Here is an 11,465-nt window from a genome sequence, read left to right on the forward strand (position 1 = left end):
TATTGTTATCTGCGTACGTGATGTTGTACAGCAGATCTCTAGAACTTACTCATTTTGCATAACTGACATTTTATTGCTATTGATTGGTAATTCCTCGTTTCCCCCTCCCTTCAGCCCCTGGCAACCATAATTCTGTTCTTTTTTATTATAAAATAAAAAAAACAAATTTTGGCGAGGTTATGGAGAAATCAGAGCCTTTGTACACTGTTGGGGGAATTACAGAAATGGTGCAGCTACTATGGAAAACAGTTTGGGGGTTCCTCAAATAATTAAAAACTTCTGTATGATCTAACCATCCCACTCTGGGTATTAATTCAAAAGAAATGAAATCCGGATCTTGAAGAGGTACTAGCACTCTCTTGATTCACTGTAGCACTATTCACAATAGTCAAAATGTAGAAACAACCTAAATGTCCCATCAACAGATGAGTGGATAACAAAATGTGGTATATAGTGAAAGTTATTCAGCCTTTAGAAAAGAAGGAAACTCTGAAATACAGACAACATGGGTGCACCCAGAGGCCATTATGGTCAATGAAATAAGCCAGTCATAGGGAAAATACTGCATTGTTCCATTATATGAGGGATCTAAAATAGTTTCCTCTTAAAATTAAGTAAAAAGTCAATTTAAGAAAAATATTTATTAATAGTATGATTGATATGTGGATATGACAAAACAAAGAAGAGGGTACTGAATAACTAAACTTTGAGATGGGTGCATTAGAGAGGAATTTGGGTTGAGGTTGAGGGGGAAGCTAGGAGGCCAGAGCTGCAGTGGCAGGGACCCTGTGGGAGGGCAGGTGCTTGACTGGTTGGCATGTTCTCATAGGGATTCTTCATTATCTTGGGACTCACCCCCATAGCCTGCTGCTGTTCAGTTTGTTGATACCATTAATTCTAAGTTTGGAGCTTTTCTGGGATGTTTTGGAAAGAACAATACTAACCTTACCTCGGGTTTTCTTTTTTGGTTCTGTTGAACTATAATTGATGTAAAACACTGTAAATTTAAGGTGTGCAATGTGATTTGATACATAAATACATTGTTCACCACAATATATTTTTTGTAAGGTTAGTTTAAAAATATATTTGCAGTATATTTTGTAAGGCTAGTTTATGTTTTCATTTTGTTTTGTTTAGGTAGTTTAAACAACAAATCTACTTTCTCACAATTTTTTGAGGCTGAAAGTCAAAGATTAAGGTGATTTATTTTTAGTCAATCTGAGATTTCTCTGCCCCCATTTTGTTATGTCCTCACGTGGTCTTTCTTCCATCCCTCCTTCCTCCACAGTAAGGTTGGTCAACACATCCTTTACCTCATTTAGTTGTCGTGTGAAAACACTAACGCCCTCCTTCACAACAACTTTTGAGTATTCAACACAGTATGTTAACTTTAGTCATCAAGCTGAACCTTAGATTCCCAGGATTTACTCATCTAATATCTGAAAGTTTGTATACTTTGACCAACATCTCCCCATTTCACCCACCCCTCAGCCCCTGGCAACCATCATTCTGTTCTGTTTTTGAGTTTGATGTTTCAAGATTCTGCATATGAGAGAGATCATACAGTATTTGTCTTTCTCTGTCTCACTGATTTCACTTAACATGATGCCTTCAAGGCCCACCCATGTCACAAATGGTAGGATTTTCTTTTCCTTCTTTTTATGGCTGAATTACATTCCATTGTATATGTACATGTGGTTTCATTCTTCTTTAATATACATGTACTTGGTCCAAAAGCTTCATCTTTAAACTTCCCAAAAGTATCCTATACCTTATATTTTGTTCATTGTCAGGACAAAACAGTATTATCTGAGTCCCACCAATTTAAAGTAATGATTTTAATGTACTTTTCCTTACTAAGCAAAACCTTTGCACTCAGTTTTGTAGCCAGATTTACAATTACTAATATGTATCGTTGTTTGTCTCAATATTGAACACCAATTATCTTACCTCATGACCCTCTCTTTTTTGAGTTCTTAGTTCATTTATTTCTTAATGAATTCAGACGCAAGAATAATAAACTCAGACACAAGGGTGTCTGAAGGCAAGATTTTTGTGAAGACTGCAGTGATACATTTGCAGAGCTTTTATTATTTGAAAATCTCTTCTTGTCTGCACAAGTGAAAGATGAGTGTAAAAATCTTAAGTTACAAACCTTTTCTTCTCATAATTTAGTGGACATTGTTTTATTGTTATATTTTACAGATTTCTTTGGTTACAAACACAGAAACTCAACTCAAGTGACCTAAGCCAAAAAGCAAAAGGGTGGAAGGTAGATTTATTGACTCATATAAATGAGAAGGAAAGTGTTGAGTCCAGACACTCGCATCTTGTGAGAAGTTTCTAGGTGTTTTTTGTTTGTTTTTTAATCTCAGCTTGCCTTGGGTTGGCTTCATTTTCTTGTACACCTACTGGAAACAAGCTTCCACCATTCTCCTGTGGTATACCTCATCATAGCCTGGATTAGAGTGGGGAGATTTCTTTCTCCGTGTATTTCAGGCTTGGGTAAGAACTCCAGTTAGCTTTACTTGGGTCACGTGTCTGCCTCTTGTACCAATCTTCATTGCCAGGGAAATGTCATACCACAATTGGCCAGTCCTCAGTCATTTGCCCACATCTGTAGTTAGGGAACAAGGGTTATGACCAAAAAGAGGATGAGAAAATGACAAACTTGCTGAGCAGACAAAACAATAGCTATCAAAGTTTGCTCTAATTATTTTTGTGTGTGTTTAGTGTTGAAAAGAGAAACTGTTAGACCAGACTTATTTTTGTTCCTTTCCAGATAGCTTGTGAACTTTTCTACATTGTCATTAAGAAGCAGAAAACATCCCTTTTTTGAAATTATATTTGAATGTAATTCTTTTTCATTAAAGAGAAGGGAATAATGCCGTATGGTATATTTGAAAGTAGATCCTAAAAGTTCTCATCACAAGGAAAAAAGAATTTCCTTCTAAATATATGAGGTGATAGATGTTAACTAAACTAATTGTGGTCATTTTTTTTACAATATGTATGTATGTCAAGTCATTATGCTGCACACCTAAACATATATAGTGTTGTATGGCAATTATATCTCAGTAATACCAGAACGACAGAAAGGGTGATGGAGAGCTTAAAGAATATGTTGAGGCCTTTCAGTCCTCTTGCACAATTTCTTTTTTAGCTCAAAATTTTCTAGTATATCTCTTATTATTACTTAATTTCATTTATTCTCTGATCAATACAAATACTCTTTCTTTGTATTTTCTGTAGTGATCTATCTTCTCTCTCATTGTTTGCATCTTTTGGTTCTTTTTCTCTGTGTTTTAGAAGAGCTTCCCAAGTGTTTCCTTCAAAATACTGGAAATCAACTTCAAAGAGCGGCTGCCTATAAAGAGGCTTTTCATTTTGGAAAAGCATTAAATGTTTGAGTTAAGAAAGGGTTGATCTTCAAAATATTTAATGTTTCAGGCAGAAGTACAGACATTGATCTATCAAAATGGATGTTGGCCCAATCAGATCAACCTCAGACTGTAAACAACTGCTAGTGATGAGAACCTCAGCTGAACGTCAGGTCAGCCCTGGAGTCAGTCAGATGGTGGATAAGTGAGAAGAGATCTTCCTTTTTTTTCTCTTTTTGGCACTCTGAAAATGTAAGTTTTATGAGACTGAGATTTAATGGGTTTTTCTCAGTGTAGTTTCATAAATCCTAAAATGAATATTCTACCTTTTTATGGAATATGGTAAATTATGACAACTTTTCCCTGTGTTTTTTCTTGAGTAAATAATTATCTTGTTTACTTGTATTAGTTTCTTAGAGCTACAGTAACAAAGTACCACAAGCTAGGTGGTTCTTAAAAAAAACCACAGAAATTTATTCTCTTACAGTTCTAGATCTGGAACTCTGAAATTGAGGTGTAATAAGATTGTGTTATCTCTGAAGCCTCCCTCTGATCAGGAGGAGTGTTTCTTGCCTTTTCTACCTTCTGTTAGCACCAGGCGTTCTTGACTTGTGTCAAGCACAACTCCAGTCTCTGCCTCTAATTATATGGCTGTTTTCCCTCTGTGTCCTTATGTCTCTGTCTTCATATGGCCCAAGTCTCCTTGTGTGTCTTTGTGTCCAAATTTTCCTCCTTTTATAAGAATACCAGTCATATTGGACTTAGACCCTCCCTAATGACCTCATCTTAATGAGTAAATCTGCAAATACCGTATTTCCACATAAAGTATTCAGAAGTCCTGAGGGTTAGGACTTCAACATGTCTTTTGTTGGGAGGACAAAATTCAACCCAAAACACTTGTTCTCTTATTTTTTCTGATTAATGAATCCTAAGCTCTTTACCAGTGATCCATATGGCCTCTCTAGATCATCAGTTGCATCAAATTTTTTAAAGAATTTAGCTCCCTAAAGAAGTCTCTCCTGGAGTCTTCTGACTTCTAATGCCTAGTGAATAGTTGTCACCCTGGGATCTCCCTACACTATCATCTTGGAAATGCACTTTGCTTTGCTTTTGGTTTGGATCTCCTGTTTCTCCTATCCCATAGCTTTCTCTTTCTGCCTTATTTTGGTGGAGCTAAATATCCATCGAATTCCCAAGAAAGTAACACTGAAAGAAGAGAGGGGATGTGAACTCAACAGTCTAAGCAGGTTTATTGCTGAACCTGAGAGGGACCCCTCTGTCCTGGCCAGGAGAACAAAGGAAAGAGAGTCTCTAACAGGTCAAGAGGCTTTTTATGGCCAGGGCTTTGGCGGGCTCTTTGAGGGGAGGGGTCAGGGGAAAGGTGGCCTTGTGGTTTGCTGACGTGTCCTCTGGAGAATGCTTGTAGCCTAGGTAAGATAACACCTAGGTCTCTCTGAGAAGGTGGGAGGGTTTATTCAAAAGGTGGTATTCAGTTCCGGATTCTATCAAACATGATTATAGAAATTATTTAAGACCTTTAATGACTGAAATGTTTTCATCCCGTTCCTATATATAAGATTAATAGTTTAAGCTAGTTAGAGAATTGCTGGTTGGAAATTATATTCTTTAGAATTTTTCCAGCTTTATTTATTATAACTTTATTATAGTAATAACTTACAGTGTGGATTTGAGAAGCATACTGATTCCTTGTCTTTTATTAATGACCAACTTTTTCTCTGTGGAAGCTAGAGTGATCCTTTCCTTATCCTCAGTGTTCTTAAATTTCATGAAGATGTGTCTTGGTATGGGTCTTTTTCTATGTATGTGCTGGAACATGGATTCTTTTAATCTGGTAACATGTGCACTTTGGTTCTGGGAAATTTTTTCTAATTATTTCATTGATAATCTCTACTTTTTTTTTTTTCTCCTTTTTCTGGAATATCTATTATTTGAACAGTGGACTTCCTACACAGTTGCACTCATCATCTTATTCTTTAAAAAATTTCTTTAATCTTTTGTTCTACTCTCTGGAAGATTCTCTCAATTTTATCTTTGAAATCTTATATTGATGATTCTACATTGATGCTATAATATTTTTTAATGTACAAGAGCTCCTATTTGTTCTCTGGGTGCCCTTTTACTAAATCACATTTGTTTCTTGGTTGCCAGATCTTCTAATTGTAGTTAGTTAATCTTGATGTCTTCTTTTACTACCGTAGTCTCTATTCCTCCAAGGCCCACCCTTCTTTTCTTTCTTCCCTTCCCCTTCCTTCCTCCCTCCCTTCCTCCCTTCTTTCCTTCCTGTCTCTATCTGTTGTACTAATTACTCTACTGTCTACTCATATTTAAGATTGTGGATCTAAAAAGCTGATTGGACCCTCTTGCTCCTGGTTAGGCCATGTCAATTATGAAGTTCATTGTATGGCTGAGCCTTTTACTTGTATTAGCGACATTAGATTATTGCTTCTGGGCTGCTGAGAGCAGAATCTTTTAATCTCTTGCCTGGAAGATAAAGGCCTCTTTGGGCTGGGAGTCACAGCATTACTTATTTTTAGAACAACACCTTCCCCTTCAACTGTTAGAAGTCCTTCATAGAGAAAACCATCTGTTGTACCCCTTTTCACAGAAAAATTCTCCAGTCTTTTGCCTGAGTTGGGAGAGCAGTTACAAGAAGTGGGAGAGTAGACCTGGGAATCTGACTGCTTTCTCTTTATAGAAGTACATCATTCATATAAAAGAGAGCATGCATTGTTTAAAGAAGAAAAATAGATGAACACCCTGGTGCCCACCATACAAACAATGAAGTAGAACATTACAAATACCATCTCCCCCAAAAAACCAATGGGCCTCACCTTGATTCCATTTACTCTCTCTCATAGGTGACTCTTATCCTGAGGTTTGTGTCATTCATTCCTCTACCTTTCTTTTTCTTTTTTAGTAAATCCTTTTTTCAGTAAAGATGTTAGTTCTAGAAAATAAAAACACAAACCTCAGGATAATGTTATATCTCCTCATTCATTTAGGTGTTCTTTAATATTTTCTGAAAGAGTTTTATCATTTTAACCAGAATGCTCTTGTACTTTTTTGTTAGACATACTCCTAAATACTTATATTATTGGATGCTATTATGAATTACATCTTTTTATAAATTATATTTTCTAACTTTTTGTTAATGTAGCTGTTGAAATACAGTTGGTTTGTATATATTTGTGTTTAGCCAGAACACTGCTAAATCTTACTAATTCTAATATGTGTTTGTAGATTCTTTTGGATTCTCTGTGTAAACAATCTATTATCTGTGGGTAATAACAATTTCGTTTCTTCTTTGTGAATTGTATCTTATTGTCCTGGATAAGACTTCCAGTACAACATATTTCTTCTTTGGGATCTTAAGGGAAATTGTTTTCAAAGTTTACCTGTTAAGATTAAACTTGTTTAAATTATTTTATAAATAACTTGTACTAAGTGGAATAAGCTGTAGTAACAAAGAAATCAAAAAAATTCAGCAGATAAAACAATAAAGGTTCAGTTTTTATTCATGTTATACATTCATTGGGTTGACTGAGGTCTGCTCATTATAGCTGACAGAGCAGCTACCATTTTGAATGTTGCTAGAAACTATGCCAATGAAAAAGAGAAACTATGCCAATGTAAAAGAGGAACCTCTTACTCTGGCAACGAAATGTTCCAGCCTGGAAGTGATATTCATTACTTCTGCTCAAAATTCATTGGCCAGAAAAAGTTACATGGCCTTAGTGAACTACAAGGGCACCAGAAAGTGCATCTTCAAAAATAAACCTCCAAAATCTTTGAAAAACAATACTCAGGACCACCAACATCCTTTATTAGTTTGAGAACTTGGCTATTTCTAGCTTGCTATGTTGTGAATATGATTTTTATTAATTTTTTCCCCCTGCATCTATTGGTACTTACTACTGTGTTGACAGCCATTTTTCTCTCTACTCTTTATTGGTATCATTCCACTGTCTTCCGACTTCCATGCTGCTGTTGCAACTCTTCTGTTAGCCTAATTTTCACTTCCTTGTAAACTAAGTATATCCAGAAAAGGGTTAATTCAGCATACCTGCAGATTCACCTGGTTGCCAGGACTATCTTGTGGAAGATGACCTCTGACCCTCTGGAGTATGCTAATAGAGTGTTTATTTAAGACTTGAGCCATTCCAGATAGTTTATGCTAACAACATGATTTATGGTAAACACCTGTTTTTGATGCTTGAGGTTTGGGCCACCTTGTATCAATTTGACCTCTGGGGGACTGGAATCTGAGAAAAGATTTACTGAGCTTCCCTGGTTGGCAACACTTTACACATGGCAGAATTAAATACCATCCATCTGACTTAACTAGGAGAGGACAAGGGGAAGCTTGTCCTCCTGGATTCAGCTTCATGTGCCTTCTCCTGGACCCTACCCTATGTGTCTTTTCCCTTTGTTGATTTAATCTGTATCCTTCTGCTATAATAAACCATAACTGTGAGTACTGTAGCTTTTCTGAATCCTGTGAGTCCTTCTAGCAATAATAGAGCATGAGGCTGGTCTTGGAACTACTGTATCTTTTCTTTTTGGCTTAAGTTCCCCTTATCTTGGGTATGCTATGATTTCACTGGAATGTGTACATAATGGATTAGTAGTTTTGTTTGCTGTTCTTTTTTAATTCTAATTTTGCTTGAGATCTTAGGCTTCCTGAATCTGTAGACTCATGTCTCTCATCAGTTGGGAAATTTCTCAGCTATTATCTGTTTATTCTTTCTGACATGGTAATATATGTTAGGCCTGTTTCTATCCATATCTTTCTGCCTCTATTTAATATTTTTTACTTTATTTTTGTTGTCTGGATAATATCTTCTGTGGTTCTCTCTTCAGCTGTGTATACTTTGCTACTTAAGCCTTCCACTGAATTTTTTATTTCAACAATTTTATTTTTCATTTCAAGAATTTATAGGTGTTTCTCTCTCAGATCTGCTTTTCAACCCTGATAATCACTTGTTGATTGCTCATCCTTAAGATTTCAGTTGTCAGTTCTTTAATCATTTCATGCATTGTTATTCTGTTCTGATTTGGCAATTCTAATATCTGATGTTCTGGGAGCTTAAATGCATTATTGACATTCCCGTACAGTCTTACACCTGGTAGGTTGATATCTCATGAGTCTGGTACTTCCTTTATTATTATAATAATGAAATTATAGAGGAGGTAAAATATATTTTGTCCATCATTTCTGCTTGGAACTGTTCTGAGCTGAATCATGACAACAACTCTGACCCTGATCATTTAATTTCTTGCTCTTATTTTATAGGAATCCTATGGGCCTAAATTGGAGATCCCATACTCCTAAGAGGATTTATATTTGTTTCTACTGCAACAATTATAACTATGATTGGGTATCAATTTAGGAGGCCATTTTATCCCCTGTAAGGATTTTGGCTTAGTGCCAGAATCTCAGGTTCAGCATTCCTTTCTTCCTGCTGGCCCATTTACAGTGTCCGAGCTAGCAGTCACTGTGTCCAGAGGTATCGAATATGTTGGTTGGCTAGGCTGGTTCTTATGGCTATCTTGGTGCTCAGAAATATTATCAGTTCCTCGTGATCCATAAGAAAGGGGTGGTGTGCAGGCTCATAGAATTAATAGATTCTCCCAAGAAAACTGGTATGATACTGTAACAGAGTATGAAAAGTGAATGCTGAGTAGGAAAATAGCAGATGTCTACCACAAAGAATGATAAGAATTTTCCAGTAGAAGATGTTTCTCTACAGGTTTTATTTAAAATGTGTGGAGCTCTTAATAAATACATATTTTTACTTCTGAGTTCTAAGAAACAAGGTACATCACTTTTGAAACAGTGGTATTTCTTCTATGAGTGTCTGATGGGAAATTGTCAAAATTAACTGAGTTGGGAAATCCAGTGTTTGACTCAAACTTAAATTTAAATTTGTGTTTTAATTCAGTAAATCATGTAAACTTTTTCACTTTGGAGTGCTTGTATCTCAATTCTACCATACTTTTTCCTCTGGCCCTAAATAAATTACCCTGCCTCTCAGAAACTAAGTTTACAAATGGGGATAATCTGCCTTGTCTGGTTCTTGTGAGTATTAAATAAGCAAATGTGTCTGGAGTGGAGTAAACATTTCATAAATGCTCTCTGTTGTTAATATCTATGAAATATATTGAGACTATTTGCCTTTGATATCAAACAACATATAAATATAGTATCTGGAAAAATTGTACAATATCTGCTTTTCTTTTTTTAGGTCCCTTCAAATTCTTCAGAAATATGTTATATTATTAGAGCATCACCAGGAACTAGAAAAGTAAAAAGTAAAGGTATTACTTTAAAAAAGAAGAAATATTCTCCTCCTAAAGATATTCCTCAAGGTACTGTACTATGAATAGAGAACCTAATTTTTGGAAGATATAAAACATTTTTTCATTGTAAATACTTATGTACATAGGAAATTCGTAATATATTTTGAGAGTTCTTGTACAAAGTGGAAATGGTAAAATTATGAAGAGCTTAGTCAGGTTGTAGAACCTGATAAAAAACTTTTTGAAAGTTAAAAACTTCTTTTAAAAATAGCTTATGTCATTGATTCAAAATATATTTATCTAGGATACTTCCTCTTATATTTTGAAATTTAGTGTTGTTGGGTTTCATTTTTAGTAGTACTCTTTTTAAAGATGTGGAGATATTTTTCCATTCAGTAACTTTGGAACTTTGGTTGAGCACTTCCTCTGGGAAAGGCACTGAACTAAGCACCTTGTTATACCTCATTTCTTTCTTGCTGTGACTTTATGATAGACAGGATGTGTTCTATTATCCTCATTTTATATATTAAGACTCTGAGGCTTAAAGTAGTATGCAATTTGTCCAGGATTCTATTGTTACCAAGTGATGGAGAAAAATTCAATCCTTCAAGGCTTCTAAACTCCAAGTTTAGTTTTTCTGTATTTCTCTCACTGCATATCAGGCAGAATGTCTAATTACTCAGTGGAGCTTGGGAACCTTTTGTGAGTAAGCAGGCAATGAGGCAGTTGAAATTTAATAGATTATGTATAACTTCTGTCCAACCAAGCTGTCTGCTCTTGATCCTTGTTTGCATTTCCTCCACAGAGCCTGCCCTAAGTGCTCCCTAAGTCCACAGAGATCTTTTTCTTTTTTGATGAGTTCCTTTAATTTAAGACTACTCATTTAACACTCAACAATATAGTACTACCTGACACAGTTTACAATGCTGACTCTTCATATTCCTTATGTCATGAAGTTTTCAAGGACAGAGGCTACATAACAAACTTCTTTCTATATCTGTGATATCATTAGCGTAACAGTAGTTAATAGTAGATACTATATCATTCAGGGTTCTACAAAAGAAAAGGAACTAGTAGGATGTATATATACACATATATGTATATGTATACATGTGTGTGTGTGCATATATGTAAAGAGATTTGTTTCAAGGAATTATGCAGTTGTACTGACTGGATGAAATCTGTAGGGGAAGGCTGCAAACTCTTGGGTGGCAGCTGGTAATGGGGTCCTTGGGAAGAAATTTCTTTTTCCTCAGCAAAATCTCAGTTTTGCTCTTTAGGCCTTTCAACTGATTGGATGAGGCCCACCCACATCCTCAAGGATAATCTTTACTTGAAGTCAATTATTATAGATTTTTACCATATCCACAAAATACCTTCAAAGCAATACCAAGACTAGTATTTAATTTAACTGGGCAATATAACCTAGCCAAGTTAACACATACAACTAACCATCACAGTCCACACCGTGTTAACTATACATTCATACACATCACCTTAAACCATATTTGATCTCCAAATAAAAGCAATAACAAATTCACACATTTGCCTAACATAGTACAATTGTTCTACATACAAAAAAAAATGTGCTTTCTCTCCAGAAGAGGATGCAAAGTCCTTTTTCTTATTGAAATGTAGTTGATGTGTATGATTTCTCAGTGATTTCCTGCAATGTTGGTTCCTTCCTTGACATTGGGAGGCAGTAACCCCCATCCAGGGAATTCTCAATAAATTTCTGTTACTCAAGCTGAAAAAAAAAGAAAT

General features: G+C 35.6%; 1 protein-coding gene across 1 annotated transcript in view; it reads left to right on the plus strand.

The window, feature by feature from the left end:
* MEIKIN (meiotic kinetochore factor) overlaps window positions 1-10,529 on the plus strand; it is an 80,074-nt gene extending 69,545 nt beyond the window's left edge. Inside the window, exons 9-10 of the mRNA XM_036892709.2 lie at window positions 9,647-9,770; window positions 10,507-10,529. Of these exons, the coding sequence (XP_036748604.2) occupies window positions 9,647-9,770; window positions 10,507-10,529 (147 nt within the window). The remainder of the gene's footprint in view (window positions 1-9,646; window positions 9,771-10,506) is intronic.
* The last annotated feature ends 936 nt before the right edge of the window (window positions 10,530-11,465 follow it).

The sequence above is a fragment of the Manis pentadactyla genome, chromosome 13 (genome assembly GCF_030020395.1).
Source record: "Manis pentadactyla isolate mManPen7 chromosome 13, mManPen7.hap1, whole genome shotgun sequence".
Lineage (NCBI taxonomy): Eukaryota > Metazoa > Chordata > Mammalia > Pholidota > Manidae > Manis > Manis pentadactyla.